At 44.6% G+C, this 21600-nt stretch overlaps 1 protein-coding gene and 1 non-coding gene across 2 annotated transcripts in view; one reads left to right on the top strand and one right to left on the bottom strand.

Moving 5' to 3' along the window:
* Positions 1 to 21600, bottom strand: part of DPYSL5 (dihydropyrimidinase like 5) — an 89222-nt gene that overhangs the window by 21856 nt on the left and 45766 nt on the right. Inside the window, exons 3-4 of the mRNA XM_024764454.1 lie at positions 2964 to 3122; positions 776 to 955 (exon numbers count right to left, since the gene is read on the bottom strand). Of these exons, the coding sequence (XP_024620222.1) occupies positions 776 to 955; positions 2964 to 3122 (339 nt within the window). The remainder of the gene's footprint in view (positions 1 to 775; positions 956 to 2963; positions 3123 to 21600) is intronic.
* LOC112412825 (U6 spliceosomal RNA) lies at positions 16470 to 16577 on the top strand. Its single transcript, XR_003005868.1, has one exon. It is a non-coding gene; the product is annotated as a U6 spliceosomal RNA (small nuclear RNA).

The following is a 21600-nucleotide window of genomic DNA, read 5'->3' on the forward strand; positions in this document are numbered from 1 at the left end:
AGATACAAAAAAATACTGAACCCAAGGGACAGTAAAATATTTTCAGCACAGCCCATTCCAATAGGTTTGCTGTTTTTCTCACTTCCGTAACACCCATCTTAGAACGAGGGCAGGATGAGGACAGGGATCCCCTGAGTCTCACTTCATAATGATTGAAAATATCTTTTCCTCTTAAAAATACAGTTCAGTCACCAGCCAACAGGCCTGGGACACTAAAGACAAACACTGTTTATTGATCTGCAAATCAGAATTTCCTCACTGGAAATCTAGTTAAATCTCCAGCTTCCACAGATGCCTAGATTAACCTTTACCTCAAGTATCCTACTTAAGACCCAGTAGTACAAAGGGGCTTGTCTGTCTTGGTACCAGTGAGAAGATCTCTATAATACCTCAGGTCCGCTGAGGAGGTACAGGAAAGTGGAATGTTGACCCTTATTTATTCTGTACGTCACATCTCATTAAAAATATTTCTTAGAGGTGCTCCAAATTCCTCTGTGATAATGGAATTTAAGTATCATATTTGAATGAAGACATCATCATCCAAGACTTAGAAACCCTTTTGGACTATACAGAGAGATTTGTTTTTTACAGACACTAGAAAAGTTTGGATTTTCGGACAGAGATCTGTCATCTGGGCTGTTACCATCTCACACTTTCTTTTATAATTTGTTTTATCTGAACCCTGTAGGGAGGGTCATGGGTGGTCAGGAATCCCCCAGAGAACTGTCTCTATCGGTGCTCCCCCAACTTCCCCCAACATTCTCTACTGCCTTGCCTCGGCCACGAGCTCCCCATTTTCAGCATGGACCCGGGCGATCGCCCCAATATCCTTGCAAGCGTGCAACACTTGGTACAGTTCGCTGTCCCGAAGCATATACAAGTCCTTGTAGGTCATGAACATCTGGAACGAGTTGACACCCTTCTCCCTCACCAGGGTCTCCATTTCTGCTTTCACCTGGAGAGCAGAATGCAAAGGCAATGCCACGTGAGTACAGAGGGCCAAGAGGCTGACTGGCAGACGCTGGCCCAGGGCGGAGGAGAGGTGGCTCTGTCGCCACATGACCACCCGCAACCTTGCAGTATCTCACTCTCCTCTCACTCCATGGGCTGCTGTGAGGTCACGTGAGCAAATGGATGCGGAAGTGTTTTGAAAATTGTCCAGCGTGACACAAATATAGAAACGAGATCTGGGCATGTTTCTCCTATCACATAAGCTTGTCCTGTGTTTCTGCCTCCAAATCAGCCTTATTGGTAAATGCACTAATGACTTTTACACCTGTGGCCAGTTCCCTCCGCCCCCATAACAGAAGGGGTGTTACAGAGAAGGCGTACTAATGCTAAAAATCCAGAGACCTGGGGAAAATCTAACTTAGGGACAAAGCCAAACATGAAGCAAAGCTATGTGAATAAGGAGATTCAGCCCAACATTATTTGTACTAGGAAAAAATGGAAGAAACATTGGTCCAACAACAGGAAAATAAATTGTGATTCGTCTACTTGACAGAACATTCAGTGGCCATGGCACTGATGGTCATGAAGACCATGCAGCCAGGTGGAAAATGCTCACACTTAAGAGAAAGAGTTACTATGAAAAAAGACCAGAAGGAAATAAGCTAAAATAACAATAGTGATTGTGTTGGGGTGACTGAATTATGTGCTTCCTTTCTTTTCTATTTTTAAAATCTGTAATTAGAAAAAAAATTGGTTATTATAAAAAAGAATTAAAAATTCTAGATGCATGAAAATCCTCACAACCTTTGGGGACTTAGGGATAGCTGACTTGGCCTCAGTGTTGCTGGGAATCTGAGCAGACCCTCTCTATTCCAGGCCACTGGAGGAGGGAAAGGAGAGAGGCTCAGGGTAGGGGTCGCCCATCCAGGAGGGTGTCTGAAGTGGACAAAACTTCCATCTGAGATAAAGGATGGCTAACATTCAGTGTGGTCTGTACCTTTTAGCCGGTACCAGGAGGGGGATCTTCATGTGTGAGTTTGGGGGGTTCCAAGGCCTTTCATAAGCACCAGTTTGGATATAATGGAAGAGACTGTGTAAGCCCCACACTCAAGGCTTGTACCTGAGGGCAGAAGTACAGCCAGGCTTTTAAGTCACTGTCTCAGAATGGAGCCAGGCCCTTTAGATCAGGATCCACAGCTGGAGAACTTTGCAAAATCTCTTAATGCTTATTTATTGTTACGATTCCAGGGCACCCGCTCAAGTACTGAGTGGCACACGGTGAGTAATGAGCACTTGATGAAAGAATGAATATCCAGGTTGCTTCCCTGGGGCAAGAAGCAGTAAAACTCCAGAAGTGAAGCAAAATCTAAATGCCTGTATATCTGTACTCAGGAAGAACGAGGAAGAGGGAATCGGGGAGCAGGGACTGGACTCTGGCCCTGGGGCCTGGGCAACAGGAGGCCAGGAAAGCCAGGGGCACAGAGGCTGAGCTGAGAAAGGGTCCAGTGGGAGCCACACACCAGGAGCAAACTCAGGGTGCCCAGAGCAGGAGCTGGGGCCCAGCAGGAAAAAAGCACCCCAATCCATTCTTACCAGGTGGCACTGAGCCAGGACGGGACCCTCCGTTCTGAGACCTCAGTGCTGTCACTCCAAGCACAAAATGATGTGACCCTCAGGGCTGACCCTTACTGAGCTTGCTACTCAGCAGCAACCCCTTAGGGTTTGCTACGTAAGTGACACCTTAGGTAGAGCTCAGGACATGCTGAGGGCATGCTGAGCGCCTTGTGGTCAGAGCGCTGGAAAACTGGCTCTTTAAATTAAGCAAAACAGGCCTCCCCCCTTATAGAATCATAAGTGTTTTTTCTTTTGGCATTTGGAGGAGTTAGGATGGAGGTGGGAGGGGTGTTCCACACCGCAGGACAGCATCACCCCCCCAGCTGGCTCTCACCAGATGGCCCCTCTGCCAAAAAGAGCACTGGTTCTTCTTCTGGGGTTCCACCCAGTGCTGTTACCTTGGGTGCCCACCAGGGGATCCCCACATGGAGGGCGTAGTCACAGCAGACCTTGGGGTCAGCCAGACCCCGGCACTTCTCGTAGGCATCCACAAGGGAGGTCTCCTTGTCAGGCAGGACATGGCCGATGATCATGGTGGTACCTCCAACTAGTGCTGCCTGAGGGAGACGGGAAAAGCAATCTCGTCACATCTCTACCCGCACCCAAGTCGCTGACGTGGGGACACTGGGCCCTCAGGTGGGCCTTCAGGACAGCCACAGACTCTCCCACACAAGAGGCTGGGAGGCCCAAGTGCAGCAATGTTTGGGAAAATGTAAGGAGCTGTCAACACAGGAGCCAGGGTGTAATCTTCATCATTACTGTGGATCCAGCACACAAACCTGCTTCTTCCTCATCTTGGGTTGCAGCTCAGTGCTTGGGAAAAACGACTTAGTGTGTTACCAGCGCCTATATTTCCAAATGGGAAGATTCCCCCCAGACAATTTCTGACCAACTTGAATAGATAGATGATGTAATCAAATGTCTACCATAATGTAATATAAGTCTGTTTGTAATATTACTTCAGTTACACGTATATACGTAAACCATAGTAAAATGTTAATTTGACTATATTATTTTGTTTTATTCGCTCACATTTCATGAAACAATTCTATTCAAAGTTTTTATAGGCATCTTCACATCAGGGTCTTTGTCTTCAGTTTTTCCAAGAACATTAACTTCATTTCCATCTGTCTTGTTTGAGATAGAGCATTTTAGGTCCCCGTACGATCTGTCAGTGAAAAAATGATCCTATCCACAATCTCCACGAGATACCACTTAAAAAGAAATCTTTAAAAGGTCTCATTTGCAATCACAAACAATGCTCCCAGGAATAATTACTAAATCTGTATTAAAGGTCTGCCCCCACGTACTTTTTTAAAAACCAGTTTGGTCAGGTGACCTCCATGAGCTTCCTAAACTAGCATTGACCAAAGGCTATTCCAGGCTAATGGGTTGTTCTCCAAAAAAACTTTATTAAAATAAAAATTGAGACAGGTCCCATAATATGTGAAACTTTATGAGGGCTTTAATGTAGGTGACTCTCTTTTCCTGATGAATTAAAATTTGGACAAAACCTACTCTTTTATTTGGATCCCTACAGTGACTGGAATCAGCTCCAAGTTCAAGTCCCTGCTATGCCACCTCCCAGTTGGGTAACCTCAGCCCGGTTACTTGACCTCTGTGATGCAAGAGGTCAAGTATGTTTTTTCTCTTTTAAAATTTTTCATTTATTTATTTTTTAAATATTCTGTTACAGAGTCTTTACCTATACCATGGGACCAGCTTCCTTGCTGGAGAGCTGTGAAAGTCAAGAGAATCATCACTTTGTAAAGTTTTGTCCTAATATGTGTGTTTCATTATTCAGAGTTTAGTTGTTTATCTCTGTTTTCCGTATGGGAGGAAAACAGCACAATGAAACTGTCTTGATGATTTCATGCTTCTCTATTCAGTTAAATCATTGATCACGAATCAGAAATACTGCTGGAGAATAAGGGACTGAAAAAAAAATTAGTTCAGCGGCCAAGCAACAATTACAATGAAAGCTCTTGCAACACTGATTTTCCACGCTGACCCCGGCTGGGCGGGTGAGACTAGTGCCCTTGCTGTCCTGGGAAACGCAGGGGCCTGACTTCTTGCATAGCTTAAAGCAACCAACAGAGGGTGCTAGTTCTGAGGCTCACACGCAGGAATTGTGATGTGGGAGACGGAGAGAAGGGGAAGAGCAGCAGATTGTAGCTTTACTAGCCGGCTTCTATTTCTGATTTTGCTGGATTGTGCCAGAATGATTCACCCTCGTAGCAGGTGGTTGTACTCTATTTTGTCCTGAAATGCATTTCTTGCTTTTATGTGTGGACACGGGGGTGTCTGGTATATTGGGATGTTACACACTAAATTGTCTTACTTCTGTGGTTCTAGATTGTTTTCCTTTGCACTCCCTCATCTGTCTGTAGACTTGCATAGAAGAAAAAGGGAATATGGAGACAGCACAGTGGAATAAGAGAGCCAAGACCGTTCTTAGCATCTGTGGGCTTCTGAGAGTAGAAAAGGAGGTCTACCTGCTGAATCTCTAGTTAAAAGTTACAGGTCAAGCTAACAAACTGTTAACACAGCGTCTACTCTGTTCTCCTACTCTAACAGATAATGTTCATAATGACTCAGAAGGCCAGGCTTGAGTTCAGAATTCTCAGAACGCTTGCAGTTCTGAGCTACACTCTAGGGGATGTTGGCCTTCAGCCTCTGCGTCTGCCTCTAGCCCATACTCTCCAACTCCGGTTATGTGTCCTGCAGCCCCTGGATCTAAGCTCTGCTCACTCTTGCAAGATGCCACCCTGGGGCTAGGCGTGCACAGAGTGGTGGTCTGGCCCCCAGAAGGACAGATTCAGGCTAATGTAGGCCCTGGCAGTGCTCAGGCCCTTTGTCAGGGGATTCCAGGGCCCCAGAGTGTGGTCCAGGATTGGGACAGTGGGCTCTGGGCAGACGTGAGGGAGTTGCCTGTAGTCCAGAGCCCATGGCAGAGACTCCTCTTGCCTGGGTCCAAGGATAGTAACTGAAAAGTTCTGGATGGAGTCAGAAGCATCCGGCAGAGGTCCTGACTTTCCCAATTGCTGGTTGTAATCCTGTGTGCCTGCTCTGCTCTGCACTCACCGCTGGGGGCCCACGGCAGCTCAGGTGGCAGTGGTTGTGAGAACCTCCATAAGCTGGGAAGGGGCATATAAATATCTGGAAAAATCATTACTGCTGTTACCCCAGGCCTCAAAGCAAAAGTTTAATGGGATCAGTAAACACTTTCCCAGCTGCGGGTTCGGGATCCCAGACCAGATGCTGGATGCACTAGTGCTGCTTTCCTCCCAGGCAAGATGCACACAGAGCTGGCTTCTAAAATATGCACAGTTCCCACCCACGGGATGAATGCTGACAAGCTCAGTCTTCGCAGGAATGTGATATCACAGATGTGACAGACCTTTTTACTGTCATTCCACACAAAACAGCCTTGTACAAATCAACAGCAGAGCGTGATGCAATCCCGTTCCGGAGGCTTTCGAAAGGATTATATTTACGATAATCAAAAGGAAAGGTGACTGTGTGGCTGCTGAATGTTCATAACTGTCTTCATGCAAGAAAAGTAAAGCTGTGAAAGATCTGAAGAATCAATAGAAATGATGTTCATGGAGGCTAAGTCTTCTCATGGAACAAGGGTGATGCTATAACAAGTGAAAAAGACAGAATTCAATAAGCGTACCCAAGATACTTAGAAGTATGTTTCAACACACACACCCCCACACAAAGAAAACAAAAATAGAAGGAAATCTACCAAAACATTAACAATGACTGTTTTTGGATGATGAGATTCTGAGTAATTTATTTTTTCTAATTTTCTGAAATTTATTTCATAGAATATATTACTTTCATAATACTGTATACATAAAAAAATTAATTTGGAGGAAACTAAGACTACTTAAAATTTAGTTAACCGTGTTTATGTATTTAAAATACTTTCTTTTAAAGTTATGTATGAAACATTTCAACCATACAGTAAAAGTACAGAACATAATACAACACATACCCATGAACCCACTGCTCAAATTGAACAGATGTTAGCTTTTTACTGTATTTACCTTACATGCTTTTTAATTTAAAAAATGAAAGAAAATGTTTCCCATACAACTGGAGCCCTCCATCCTATTCCCATCCCTTAACCCTGAGGTTGATATAAATTTCTCCCATCCATGTTTTTATGCGTTTACTATATTTGTTTTGCAAATCTGAAAAACGTACACAAGTGGTATTATACCGTCCATGTCCTTTTGCAACTTGCTTTTTTTATTTGACAGAATTAAGATTCATTTATGGAGACAGACATGACCATGGAACAGCTAACACACTAGGGCCTACTGGAGCCTGGTGGCTGACTGGAGTGGCCATAAAAATAAGGGCTGATCCAGGCGCTTATTTTTTGACATAAACTTCTGTCCAGCCAAGCACTCCCCACTGTGTATGTGGCGTTCATCCCTGTTGTGAACGCGAGGCTTCACATCTCTCACTGTTAAGTTAATATGGACTTTAGGACCATTTGTTTAACCAACAGACGCAGCAGCATCATACATATTTGGCAGGATATGGAACATACTTTTACTATTTCAAAGGGTTACCATTATTTTGTTTTTGATATTTATGACATACCGCTGGGTAAATCTGGGTTTATTTGATGCCCAGTCATGTCACATCCACTTGTTCCCTAAGAAAAACCAGTATTCTTTTTTTTTTAACATCTTTATTGGCGTATAATTGCTTTACAATGGTGTGTTAGTTTCTGCTGTATAATAAAGTGAATCAGCTATATGTATACATGTATCCTCATATCCCTTCCCTCTTGCGTCTCCCTCCCACCCTATCTCACCCCTCTAGGGGGACACAAAGCACCGAGCTGATCTCCCTGTGCTATGCAGATGCTTCCCACTAGCTATCTATTTTACATTTAAAACCAATATTCTTAATGGTAATCCATTTTATGTCACAGTTTCCAGGCATACGCTTGGCAGGAACTTGTACTGAACTCAACCTAAACCTGTTATTATAAATGTCATCTTTATGCTTCAGAAGTTATCAGACCACTGTGGGCACATGGCGGTCTCCGTATTGACCAGGGACCTGCTCAGCAAATTGGAAAGAAATTTCAGATATAATTTATTTGCTGACATCACAGCGTTGGAAAGAACAGTGCATTGGCCTTTCCTGGTTTTGTCAGGACAAAGATCTTCGGAGAGTCATTCTCTACCATCTTCTCTGTTGCTGCAGCTGTAATCATGTTTTGCTGAGTTCCCAGTAGCAATGTTTTTTCTCTACCCCTCCACCCTGCCCCCCAAAGGGAAAGGCTTGGTTCTCTGGCTCCAAGGCCAAGAACCAATAGATCAAGGCACAAACTTTGTACCCTGTTGTTTTTCATTGGGGGTGGCGTAGGGACTTCCTGTGAACATATTTTCACACTAGTGCTCAGAAAATGGGTGTGTTTGGGGGGAGGTGATTGGAATCATAATAGCAGGGTCTGGAGTATCTAGATGTATAGATTAAGGGCAACTCAATCTTCACAGAGGGAACAATCCTACACTGAGGATCAAATAACCAGTATTTGGATGTGCTTTGTAAACTAAGTCCAATGCAAACGTTTCGACATTTCTTAATGCAGTTGAGAAAGCCATCACTTGTTCAGATGGATCTGCTTCTCTTGGAATTGCTGAACCACTTCCTTTTCTTTTCACATTGAATGTATCTTCCATCTTTTATTCATACTCGCTCAAAGTAGAAGAGAAAAAAAAAATAACCAGATCAGTGGTTTCTCTCTTGCTCTGAATAACTTCCTTGCCCTTCAGGGATCTTGTTAGCTGCTCTCTGGCCCTCAGGAAAGCCAGCTCTTAAGCAGCACCACTCCTTGGGATGTGAGAGACTCCCCAGAGAAGGGACTGAGCATTTCGTCAAGTGAGGTGATGTATGTACGGTACCTAGAACCATGCCTGGCACTCAGTAAACACCTTTCTCATCCTGCAACATACGCCCACCAGCCAACACCAGCTCCGTGGGTATGTGGCTTGGGCAGTCCCACAGTGCCCTGTGCTCAGACTGGCTCTGTCCTGGTTTAATCTCTGCTGTCATCTTGAAATTCTTAATAGTATTTAAACAAGGAGTCCATTTTTATCAGCTACATTGACCTGATCTAGGGAGATCACGCTCTTAACAGGCTTACGCCGGCTTCAATGTCAATTCATCCAGCTTGCACTGGGGGCTCAGGACCCCAACCCTTTCTCCGATAATTCCCTTCAAGGCCGCTTGAATGCTGACCACTGCTCCAACCTCTTTTAGAGTCTCCCCAACACCTTTTATCAGATGCCCCTTTTCTCTGAAAAACAAACAAAACAACACAAACCCTCCCTGCAACCAGCTTTTCTCCAGGACACCAAGTGATACATGATTGTTCCTTGGGACCACCCACTGTCCCTCTAGCTACAGACAGCTCCCAAGCCTTTTCTTGACCTGTTGAGCTCATTCTTCAGCAAATTGCACATTTATAATTAACTGCACTTCTCAATTTCCTTTTACTTTTCACTCCTACCTTCTGGGTCCCAGCCTCTATTACTTCATCTAGGGCATGGTCCCACTTCTGACCTTGCAATGCTCTCACTGTTAAGCATTACCATACCTAAAACTCACCCTTCATTCTTTGAATTTTCAGCAGAGGAGACAGGCAACATTCAATCTGCAATATACCTTGGGAAAAGGACATTTTCCCACACTTAACCTGCTTGCCATTAAAAAAAAATTTATTTACTTTATTTATTTATTTTTGGCTGCGTTGGGTCTTCGTTGCTGCGCGCGGGCTTTCTCTAGTTGCGGCGAGCGGGGGCTACTCTTCGTTGCGGTTTGCGGGCTTCCCATTGCGGTGGCTTCTCTTGTTGCACATCACGGGCTTTAGGCACACGGGCTCAGTAGTTGTGGCTCACGGGCTTAGTTGCTCCACGGCATATGGGATCTTCCTGGAACAGGGCTCGAACCCGTGTCCCCTGCATTGGCAGGCAGATTCTTAACCACTGCACCACCAGGGAAGTCCCCGGCTTGCCATTTTTAAAACACATTAATGCTATATTTAGAGGCAAAGTAGTAGAGTGACAAGAACCAGACTTTAAGGCAGGCAGATCTAGGTTTAAATCCTAGCTCCATCACTTATGGTTATAAGATCTTGGGCAAGTTATATAATCTCTTTGAGCTTCATTTTCCCCATTTGTAAAATGGAGTAATAATACACCCCTTGTGGGGTTACCCTGAGGATTAAATGAGATAATGCACGTAAAGCACCTGGGACAGCACCTGCACATAGTAGGAGCCCAATAAATACTAGTGACTTATACTACCGTTAGAGCTATTTTAGTTAATAAACAATAAGCATAATTTGTAGGTAGCATGAATGTGTACACCGTGTTATATGTATCAGATGCTCCAGGAGAAGTGAGAGATATAAGTACCTTAAGGCGCTTAGAGTCCAGTTAGCAAATAGGACAGGAAAAACGTTCATTTCTAATAGAAATGACTTCAAAATAATGAGTACCAAGCAGCACAAGATAACATTCCTCAATGGAGACGGCAACATCAAGTTCAACAGACCAGAGGAGGGGAAGGACACAGTAGGATGGGCAGGCTGAGAGCTGGAAGGGGGCAGGATGAGACACTCTGGGGTAGGAAATGATGTGGGCAGAGCCGGCGACACAGCCAGAGGACAGAGAATAGATCTTTGGTCTTGGCTGAGGCAAACTGTGTGGACCTTGATGAACTTGGATTCCATCAATCAGCAAAGTTTAGCAACTTGTGTGTGTGGGGGTGGTGGTGATGAGGGGGCTTCGGGAGTGTGGGGTTTAGGAGCACATTTACAGAGAGGACTCTGGTCACCCCCATCCCTGGACATGTCTGTAGTCACAGCAGGCTTCTGGGTATGAAAATCAGACTCCAGAACATGGCCCTGACTGCTCAGTGCAAACTCGACTGCAGTGCTGAGATGATGGACCCCAACCTGCGGACTGGGATGAATGACATATGGGAAACCTGTTTCGGGGAAGAAGTAGCAGCCAGGTTTGATGACAGAAGAGGAGAGGATGTAAATAACAGGGGAGGTTTTATGCCTGTGTGGCTGAAAAAATAGTATCAGGAGAGGAACAACCAAATTTAGGAGGGAAGAGAGTCTTTAGAAATCTTAATGCAGAGCTGACGGAGGGACCATGGAGCAGATGAAAATTGCTAATTATAACCAACATCCATTGAGCACATATTCTGTGGCTATTTAATTCTCACAACAGTCCTGTGAAATATGTATTATTGGGCTTCCCTGGTGGCGCAGTGGTTGAGAGTCTGCCTGCCAATGCGGGGGACGCGGGTTTGAGCCCTGGTCTGGGAGGATCCCACATGCCGCGGAGCAGTTGGGCCCGTGAGCCACGATTACTGAGCCTGCGCGTCCGGAGCCTGTGCTCCGCAACGAGAGAGGCCACGATAGTGAGAGGCCCGCGCACCGCGATGAAGAGCGGCCCCCGCTTGCCACAACTAGGGAAAGCCCTCGCACAGAAACGAAGACCCAACACAGCCATAAATAAATAAATAAATAAATTTAAATCATATGGGCTTCTAAGAAGATCTCTGCTTAAAAAAAAAAAAAAAAAGAAAAAATATGTATTATTCTCCCCATTATTCAGATGAGGAAACTGAGGGTTGATATTCATATCTACTAGGCTGGGAAGGACATCTCTTCCCATTCATTTAGGAGGGGGATGGATAGAGGAGGAGATGAGCTGAGGTGACATGGAGGAGAGCTGAGGGTGCCCAGGCCCTTGGTCCCAGACTTCTTAGCAAAACAGAGGAAAGGTTTTGGGAAAATTAGGAGTGTCAGTCTGAGCCAAGACGAGGTTTAAGAAAACTGTATGGGAAATGCACCACAGAATCAACGAGGGAGGGCTGAAGTAAACCTGCCATATTATAAGGGGTCAGTTCCATGAAGCCAGGAGCTGGGACAGAGAAAGCAGGCTGGGATTGCTGAGGGAGTGGGGAGTCCAGGGACGGACTGACAAAGGCATCCAGGTGGAGGTCCAGCACAGCCAAAAATGGGGAGGGGTCCCAGAGCAGAGTTGGTTTGGGGCTTAGAGTGACATCTGAACTTTTATGTTTGTTAGAAATACAGTTCGATTCTCCGATGGTACGTGAAGGCAGGGTGCTCTGGTGGGCGAGGCCTGAACTCTGGAGCCTGGCACACCAGGGTCCGAGGTCTGGCTTTATCGCTGAGGAGTCCTGTGGTCTTGAGCCAGTAAGCTCTGGCTTGGGAGGATGGGGGTGCCGTTCCTGGAAGGAGGGGTCCCCGGGAGAGGAGTGGGGTTGTGGTGGATGCGTTGGGTTTGGGGCAGGTGCACGGAGCTGTCTAGGCTGTAGCTGTAAGCCTGGGAGTCATCAGTGACAGATCACCTGGGGAGAGAAGGTGGGGAGGGGGAGAAGGCAACCTGGGATAGGATCCTGAGAAGCAACCACAGAGGAGAGGAGTAAGACAGACAAGACCACGGAAGGAGACTGGAAAGGAGAGTCAAGAGGCAGAAGGGAGAGCAGGCTGGCATGGGGTTATGGAAGCCAAGAAAACCCTGTCACCAGCGCAACAATCTCCCTGGCTCACTGGCTTCAAGAAGAGGTGAGCTGCCCTAGAAGTTAAGATGTCTTCGAGGGAAACCCAAGCTCCCCTTCCCAGATGCGAGCGTACCAGGGTAGCCTTCCGGTCTCAGGGACAGTGAACACATCTGCTTGGGAAGCCCTGATATAAGCCTGCCTGGCCCCTGCTCAACAGGTAGACCCTGGGCACACAGGACACAGCCAGCTGCAAGCGCTGCTGAGAGACAGAAAGGTAGGGATTCAGTGGGAAATCCCCAGCCGCCCTCCTCCCTTCAGCCCCATCAATAAAGAACAGGCCTGACTGCTACGCTGTGGGGAGCAGCTGGGTCAGGCGCAGGTCAGACCAGGCTGTGCAAGAGCTCTTGCTGCCCCTTCCCTTCTGTTGCAAATTCCTGAAGACAAAGAGGTGCTCGCTGTCTCCAGGGCTGCTTGTGCAGTGGCCTTGTGGCAGGAAAGCTAATTGCAAAGGGAAAGATGGCTCCTCGCTCTGGATTCTCAACCCTGAAGGGGCCCAGGGCAGCAGGGGAATAACCCCCACTATAGAAACTTTGGGATGAAACTAGACCCGGAGAAAATCTCCTGAAGGGATGCAGACCAACACGAAGTGCTCCAGGAGAGGGTCACCTGCACAGCCAAGTGCTGCCCTCACCTAAGCTTCATGACCACCGTGTTGGACAGATGTTCTCACCATCTCGGTTTCTGAGACATAAGCCAAGACTGGGATCCAGGTATTTTTATTCCAAATCTCATACTCTTCCGTAACCCTGAGAATAGATTTGATACCAACAAATAGCAACTAAGCACAGAGCTTCATAGCCTGGGGCAATCCCAACTGCAGATTCAGGGTCTCCCACCTGGTATACTTAAAATAGACAACAGATAAGGAAGTATATACATCAGCCCTAACATTTTCTCATTTTAGAACTAGGAATACATGAATACCAAATGGTGGGAGAAATGTAAAAGGATGCATAGTTTTTATCATAAGACGATGCACATTTCTGTGGTTAAGACATTTCCTTTAAACCTGGGAATGAATTGTGTTAATTCCCAGACCCAACAGACTAGCGTGTCCCGGGGACACAGAAGCTAGCAAAAAGTGACACCACTCCCGCGGAAGCCATTGGACCACTGTGGCAGTTAGCACCTAGGCTGAACTCACGTTCAGGAGAGAAATGAACATTTACTGAGAGCCTGCTTTGTGCAACGTTCCTAATATTATTCGTATTTATTATCTTATTTGATCCGCAGAATGACTCTGTAATTTAAAGCAAGGACTCAAACAGATATCTGTATACCCGTGTGCATAGCAGCATTACTCATAATAGCCAAAATGTGGAGGCAACCAAGTGTCTATCGACAGATGAATGAATAAACATGATGTGGCACGTACATAAAATGGATGTTATCCAACCTTAAAAAAGGAAAGAAATTATGACACGTGCTCCAACATGGTTGAAACTGGAGGACATTATGCTCAGGGAAATAAGCCAGTCATAGATGGACAAAAAAATGTGTGATTCCACTTCTACGAGGTATCTAGAATAGTCAACTTCATAGAGATGGAAAGTGTAATGGTGGTTGCCAGGGGCTGGGAGGAGTGGGGGATGGGAAAGTTAGTATTTACGGAGTACAGAATTTCAGCTGGGGAAGATGAACAAGTGCTGGAAATGGATTATTGTGGTGACAACACTGTGAACGTACTTAATGTCACTGAACTGTACACTTAAAAATGACTGAAATGATACATTTTACGTTATTTATATATATTTTATCACAATAGAAAATTTAAAAATATATGACTCTGTAGGGTAGAGGTTACTCCTCTCGTCTTACAGATAAGAAAAATGGGGCACAGAGGAAATCGTGCAGCCAGACTGAATGAGGGTCTATCTGCCGCTAGCATCCTAGGTTTCCTTTACATTATGCCGCCCCTTCTAGAGCTCAAGATAGCCCTGGTCTGACTGCGGGGCTCCCTGGCTCCTAGATTCCTCTGTCAAAGGACGGAGAAAAGCCCAAGTGAAATTGGACCTAACTGCAGTTTAGAAACAGAGGGGTAGGTGTGGCTTGGGCTTCAATTACAGGGCTAAACCTGAGAATTGTGCCAACATCTAAAATTATGAAATGAGGATCTCCAGGCATCTCTCTAATCCAGAATGATTATCTTCACTGCCGAGCATCCAATTTAAATCATTGTGTTTAATACAAAGCCACAGAACAGAGCAGGCTGTCTCCCGACACGCAGTTACCATGGAGACCGGAGATGATCCTCAGAGAGAGTTGTGTGGCGGAGAGAACATGGCTGCCAGCTTCTGAGAAGCCGGGGGGCCAGGGGAAACCGTTCTAAAATAGGGCCCGGAGACGCCCTTTGTCATTTTCCTCCTTAGCAAAGCCCCTTCTAATCCCAAAGCGGGAAAGTTTACAGGTAAGCAGGTCATGACCATCTTTATTAAAAGTCCAGACTGCCCAAAGATGCCAGACACGAGGGGTTGGTCAACAGTCCAGAAATAAACCACATGTGACCCCATCTGCTCTCCTTCCCTCATCTACTCCAGTGTCAGCGAGTCTTCATTTTGGTCGCAAAGCTCAGTGATAATAGTGCCATCAAGCTGCCGAGGAAGGCTGTCCTGAGGCCGTGCTAGGTGCTGATGCTGGGGAATGCGGGCTGGCGTCTGCTCTGGGAGGCAGGGAGGCCTATGCCTGTACTTGCTAGCTTGGAAAGGTATTTCACGCCCTGAGACTCAGCTTCTCCACCTGCAAAGGAAGGAAAATAAGGCCTGCCTGAGGGGGGCTTTAAAGATGACGATACGTGTATAAGGGATACAGAAATGCTGGGCCTGACAGGGCAGTGCAGCCCTCCTGGAGGGGACAGCGGCTGGAAACGTAGCTGCAGGTCCTACGCAGAGCCATGCACTGCCAGATGCCACCTGGGGGTCTGGGAACCCAGAGCCTGTCAGAGGCTCCACACGCTCCAGGCTGAACACTGTATTTTCCACACAGCAGGAAAAGTAGACTCTTTGATGGGCCACTATGTCCGGGGCTTAGAGATTCAGAACAAGCGTGCTCTCCCGAATATAAGTCCTAGTTATCTTAAGCCTGGCAAAGTGAGAGTCAGGGCACCAAACCAGGAAAGAGCTACAGCCCAGGCCTGGTGGTAACAAAGGGTACCAAACAGAATGGAAACCTGACAGAGGGAAGGGGAGAGGGTGGCAACAGCTCAGTGGTTAGAATTTCAGTTCATGTAAGTTTTATCCTAACCTGGTCCACTCAGAACTCCCCGGCCCACTTCTGTTCTCCACTGACTAACTGTAAGACAAAGAGGAAGCAGAATGAACGCTTCCCTGTGACGCCATCACAACTTATTATACATAAAGATATGGGTCACGTGAAGAAAATATATTGAGATCAATATGTAGCCAAGTATCATGGAACATCCTCATGGACCTCATCTGAACCCCCAGCACTCAGTTAAGTTCCTTTTAACACACACACATCACAGATTTTTTTCTCTCCAAATAACTTCAGAAGATTCTAAAGAAATTTCTTAACTGTTGGCTAACAGAAAGAGACCATGCTAAGGGCTGAGAATGTTTATCAAGTGCTTGGTTAATGCACTGAGTTTACTCTTCTCTTAAGTTTTTGGTTTACAGCCTGCACTAAAAAAGTTTGCTTCCAAGGATATAGAATGGCCAAAACAACTTTGAAAAAGAAGGACAAAGTTGGAAGACTTCCACCATCGGCTTTCAGGACTTACTCTAAAGCTATCATAATCAAGACATTGTGGTATAGGTGTAAAGATAGATACATAGATCAAAAGAACAGAAAAGAGAGTGCAAAAATAGACCCACACATATATGGTCAACTGATTTTTGACAAGGGATGATCTTTTCAACAAATGGTGCTAGAACAATTGGATAGCCATATGTAAAAAAACTGAACCTTAACCCTTACTGGTACCATATATAAAAACTAACTTAAAATGAATCATTGACCTCAATGTAAGAGCTAAGATTATAACACTTCTAAAAGAAAACATAGGAGAAAATCTTAGTGACCTTGGATTTCACAAAAATTTCTCAGTTACAGCACGAAAAACAAACTATGAAAGAAAAAGAATTAATAAATTGAAGTTCAAAATGAAAAACTCTTGCTCTTCCAATGACATTGTTAAGAAAATGAAGAGGTAAGTCATAGCCAGGGAGAAAATGTTTGCAAAACATGTACCCAACAAACGACTTGTAGCTAGAACATATAAACAACTCTGACAACCCAATAAAAAGAAGACAAACAGTGCTCACTTTGGCAACACTAAATTTGGAACAATACGGAGAAGATTAGCATGGTCCCTGCACAAGGATGACACACAGATTCCTGAAGCATTCCATATTTTTCAGTTGTAAGGTAAATAAGTACTAGGGATGTAATGTATGACATGATAAATATAATTAACACTGCTGGATGTTATAGGTGAAAGTCATTAAGAGAGTAAATCCTAAGAGTTCTCATTACAAGGAAAATTTTTTTTTCCTTTTCTTAAAAAGAATTATTAAAAAAAAAAAAAATTATTTATTTATTTTGGCTGCACCGGGTCTTAGTTGTGGCACACAGGACCTTCACTGCGGCATGCGGGTTTCTTAGTTGTGGCATGCATGTGGGATCTAGTTCCCTGATCAGGGATCGAACCTGGGCCCCCTGCACTGGGAACGTGGAGTCTTACCCACTGGACCACCAGGGAAGTCCCTCTTTTTTCTTTTATTTTGTATTTATATGGGATGATGGATGGTCACTAAACTTATTGTGGTAATCTGTTCATGAAGTATATAAGTCAAATCATTATGCTGTACATCTTAAACTTATACAGTGCTGTAAAAGAGTAAATCCTAGGAGTTCTCATCACAAGGAAAATTTTTTTTTCCTTTTCTTAAAAAAAATTATTTATTTATTTTGGCTGCACCGGGTCTTAGTTGTGGCACACAGGACCTTCACTGCGGCATGCGGGTTTCTTAGTTGTGGCATGCATGTGGGATCTAGTTCCCTGATCAGGGATCGAACCTGGGCCCCCTGCACTGGGAACGTGGAGTCTTACCCACTGGACCACCAGGGAAGTCCCTCTTTTTTCTTTTATTTTGTATTTATATGGGATGATGGATGGTCACTAAACTTATTGTGGTAATCTGTTCATGAAGTATATAAGTCAAATCATTATGCTGTACATCTTAAACTTATACAGTGCTGTATATAAACTATATTTCCATAAAACTAGAAAGGAAAAAATAAAGATTTACCTATTCTTTACATTTCATAAAAAAAAAAAAAGAAAACAAGACCAATGACTCAAAACATAGGGAAAAGATGTGAACTCTTCACCAAAGATATACAGAGGGCAAATAAGCACATGTAGAGACATTCAACACTAGGGAAGTGCAAATTAAAACCATAGTGAGCTACCACTGATATATCTGTTAGATGGCTAAAATTAAAAAGACTGACCATAACAAGTGATGGCAAAAATGTGGAGCCTGGAAGGAACAGAAAATGTTACAACCACTTTGGAAACCACTTTGGCAATTTCTTAAAAAGCTAAATGTACACCTACCATATATTCTAGGCGTCCCACTTCTAGGTAATTACACAGGGGAATGTAAGCATGTGTCCACACAAACACGTGTACACAGATATTCATAGTCGCTTTATCTGTAGTTGCCAAAAACTTAATAATGCTAAGTCAGAAACCAGACCAAAAAAGAAATACATACTGTATTTTCCATTATATAAAAATGTGAGAAAATGCAAATTAATCTATAGTGACAGATCAGTGGTTGCCAGCGCAGGGAAGGATTACAAGGGACACCGAGAAACTTTGGCTGGGGGGGGGTGGCGGTGATGGATGTGTTTATTATATTAATGGTGATCCTTCGCAGTATATACATATGTCAAAGTGTATCAAACCATACACTTTAAAAATGTGTGGCTTATTGTATGTCAATTATACCTTAATCAAGTTGTTTAAAAAAAAACCATAACACATAGATTAAAAAAAAAAAAAGTGGCTTCCTGGGCTACCCAATCATGACCTTCTTCATTCTGTACGTACTCTTCCGAAGAATAGAGTTCACCAACATTCATCAAGCTTAATTTTATTTTTAAATATTGAGAACACTGTGGAGAGTTTAAATCTAAAGAGGAAAGTTATTTATAGATGGGTTGAATTCATTAATCTCCAGTGGCACTTCCAGCTCTAAAACTGTGTGCACGAGTGAGTGCACGTGTGTGTATGTGAGAGTGCGTGTGTAAGTGTGCGACTGTGAGAGTATGTGAAAGTGTCTAAGTGTGTGAGTGTGTGTGTAGTGTGAGAGATAAGCATTTGTGAATGAGGGACTTCCCTGGTGGTGCAGTGGTTAAGAATCCACCTGCCAATGCGGGAGACATGGGTTTGATCACTGGTCCAGGAAGATCCCACATGCCGCGGAGCAACTAAGCTCGTGCGCCACAACTACTGAGCCTGCGCTCTAGAGCCCGCGAGCCACAACTACTGAAGCCCGCGCACCTAGAGCCCATGCTCCGCAACAAGAGAAGCCACCACAATGAGAAGCCCGCACACCACAACAAAGAGTAGTCCTGACTCGTCACAACTAGAGAAAGCCTGTGCGCAGCAACGAAGATCCAACACAGCCAAAACAAACAAACAAACAAAGAACCACACTGGTGAATGAGAAAGTTCTTAACTATAGCCGGCCTACAGCTTTATCCTCACATAGTCACCAATTAGGGATCCTTACGGCACCTAATTTTTAATTAACAAGAAATAAAAAAGGATCAGAAGGAGAGAAAAACATGGTTGGCTACAGGGATAACCTGAGGGAACAATGAGGCGGAAACCACGTAAGGGAGAAGATACAGCGTCTACACACATTTCTACCTGCCAGTGAACCATTCTAAGATGTGTACCTGACATTCAACACAGAAATATGGCCACTTCAGATAGGAGGCAACCTCAGTGAGGAGAAGAGATATTTTCAACTGAGATTTTTGAAGCCTTCCAGAAGGCCATATTCAAATATTTCTTGAAATATTAAAAAATATTCAGTCTTTACGAAAAGAAATAGGAGGAAGAAAAATACATCATTCATATACTATATGTATCACTGAAGTATACATACAATATACGATTTATTTTTCTTCTATCTTTTTTTAAATCCCAGAGATGCTGGATGAGAGTATAAAAGCAGAGCTAGTATGAGACATGAAAGGTTTCCAAGATGCTTGGGTTTAATCACAAAGGGTACATTTATCTCTATTCTTGAACCAAAGGTTTTAAAAAGCAGTAATCTCTCTGTATGGATCAATTCTTTGCAAACACTCTTATTCTAGGAAATGAGGAGTTGCTTGGTCACCATGGGAGATTTTTTTCCAATGCTAGATGTAAAAATTCATAAGAAATGATAGATCTCTCTTACATTTGTTCTAAGAAGAGTCAACCTGGCCTACATGTTGGCCTGCCAATTAACATAGATGTACAGTGAAAGTTGCCAGCAAGGTTTTGTTATACGAGATACCTGATTTGAAGCAGGACATCTTTAAATAGCTCCTGCTACGTGCTGAGTTTATGACTGGATATTTCTGTTTTTAAGAGAAAGAAAAGAGAAAGAAAATTATCTAGAAGTCATCACCAGTACTATTTAGGCTCAATTTGAAATCTATAACACACACAGTCAACCCTGACAGTAGAGACAGAAACCAATTTTGTAATTCCTATTTGATGTCTAACACTTTAATACGTATGCCTGTGAGGAAACTTCACAAATGGATTTTTCAGGGGTTGGTCCTCAATCATCACGATCTCTTTATTTATTTATTTTTTTTGCGGTACGCGGGCCTCTCACTGTTGTGGCCTCTCCCATTGCGGAGCACAGGCTCCGGACGCGCAGGCTCAGCGTCCATGGCTCACGGGCCCAGCTGCTCCGCGGCATGTGGTATCCTCCTGGACCGGGGCACGAACCCGCGTCCCCTGCATCGGCAGGCGGACCCTCAACCACTGCGCCACCAGGGAAGCCCCATGATCTATTTATTTAACAAACACTCATATAGTGCTTAGTAAGCACCAAGTACTATTTTTTAAATATATTTTTTATTTTAAAATTTTTATTCATTTTTTATTTTTGGCCACGTGGCTTGTAGGATCTCAGCTGCCCAACCAGGGACTGAACCCTGGCCACGGCAGTGAAAGCACCGAGTCCTAACCACTAGACTGCCAGGGAACTACCAAGTACTGTTTTAAGTTCTTTACCAGTAGTATCTCAACACACATAAAGTATTATCATAATCTCCATTTTCCAGAGAAGGAAACAGAAACACAGAGAGAGATTAACTCGTCCAAATCACACAACCAGTAAATGTGGAGCTGAAATTCAAACTTTGGCCGTCCACCCCAGCCTGGGCTCACGACTGCCACCCTATGTAGACATTCAACTATTTCTTGAGCATCTATTGTACTACATGTTTAAATCTTTGTGAGTCTGTGGTGAGTCACGAGTTAAATATAAATCGTCGTCTCTGCCCCTCAAAGTTTTCAATCCAGTTGAGAGACAAACTTCACATAGGAAACAATTTGAAAGCCCCAGGATGACACTTTATTTCAGCTGAGGAGAAGAAAGTGGATCCTGGGGCTGAATTAGCTGGAGGAAGAATGTGACATGAGCTTGGTAGGTCGTGAAGGCCTTCTGTGGACGGGTGGGAAGGGATGGCAGGAGCGAGCATGGGACATTCATAGCGAAGGGGGCTGAGAAAACCCCCTTCCTGATGGATGGGCACACGTGGGCAGTGAGGATTGGATGGAGAGGGCAAGGTCAGATGGTGAGCTGTCCAGGGTGAAGATCTAGGACTCCAAACTAGACAACAGGGAGCCACTGCAAGTTCTCAAGCAGGACATGACCCTGCTGGCAAAGCCGGGGACATAGGCAGCACGGGCACTAGATGGACAGTAGAACAATCTCATTGCAAAGCCAAAGTGGGTGGATCAAGTAACCCAAGAAACCAGGCAGAGTCAAGGCCAGGCCTAGGGTGGAAGCAGGTACTCAGCCTGGGGACTAACAGTTATCATGCACGTACTCTGTGCCAGGCACGGTGTGCAGTGTTTTTCACGCATCAACTCATTTAATCCCCACAACAACCATTTGTAAAGGTAAAAAACGTCAGCTCTAAGGCACTGACATCAGTGTTATTCCTCTAGGGACAGTGGTGCGTTATAAAGCCGCCATCCTGGGGAGGCGGAGAGCTTACTCTGCTGTCTGCCTGATGCATCAGTTCCTTGATGCCTTTATCTGGTCCAGGCAAGTTTGGAGCCACACAGTGTCGAGTTAACTATTTGCATGCAGCCTACTGAGGGGTCATAGGCTGTCTGAAAGGGGTGACTGT

The sequence above is a fragment of the Neophocaena asiaeorientalis genome, unplaced genomic scaffold (assembly GCF_003031525.2).
Source record: "Neophocaena asiaeorientalis asiaeorientalis breed wild unplaced genomic scaffold, Neophocaena_asiaeorientalis_V1.1 scaffold345, whole genome shotgun sequence".
Classification (NCBI taxonomy): Eukaryota; Metazoa; Chordata; class Mammalia; order Artiodactyla; family Phocoenidae; genus Neophocaena; species Neophocaena asiaeorientalis.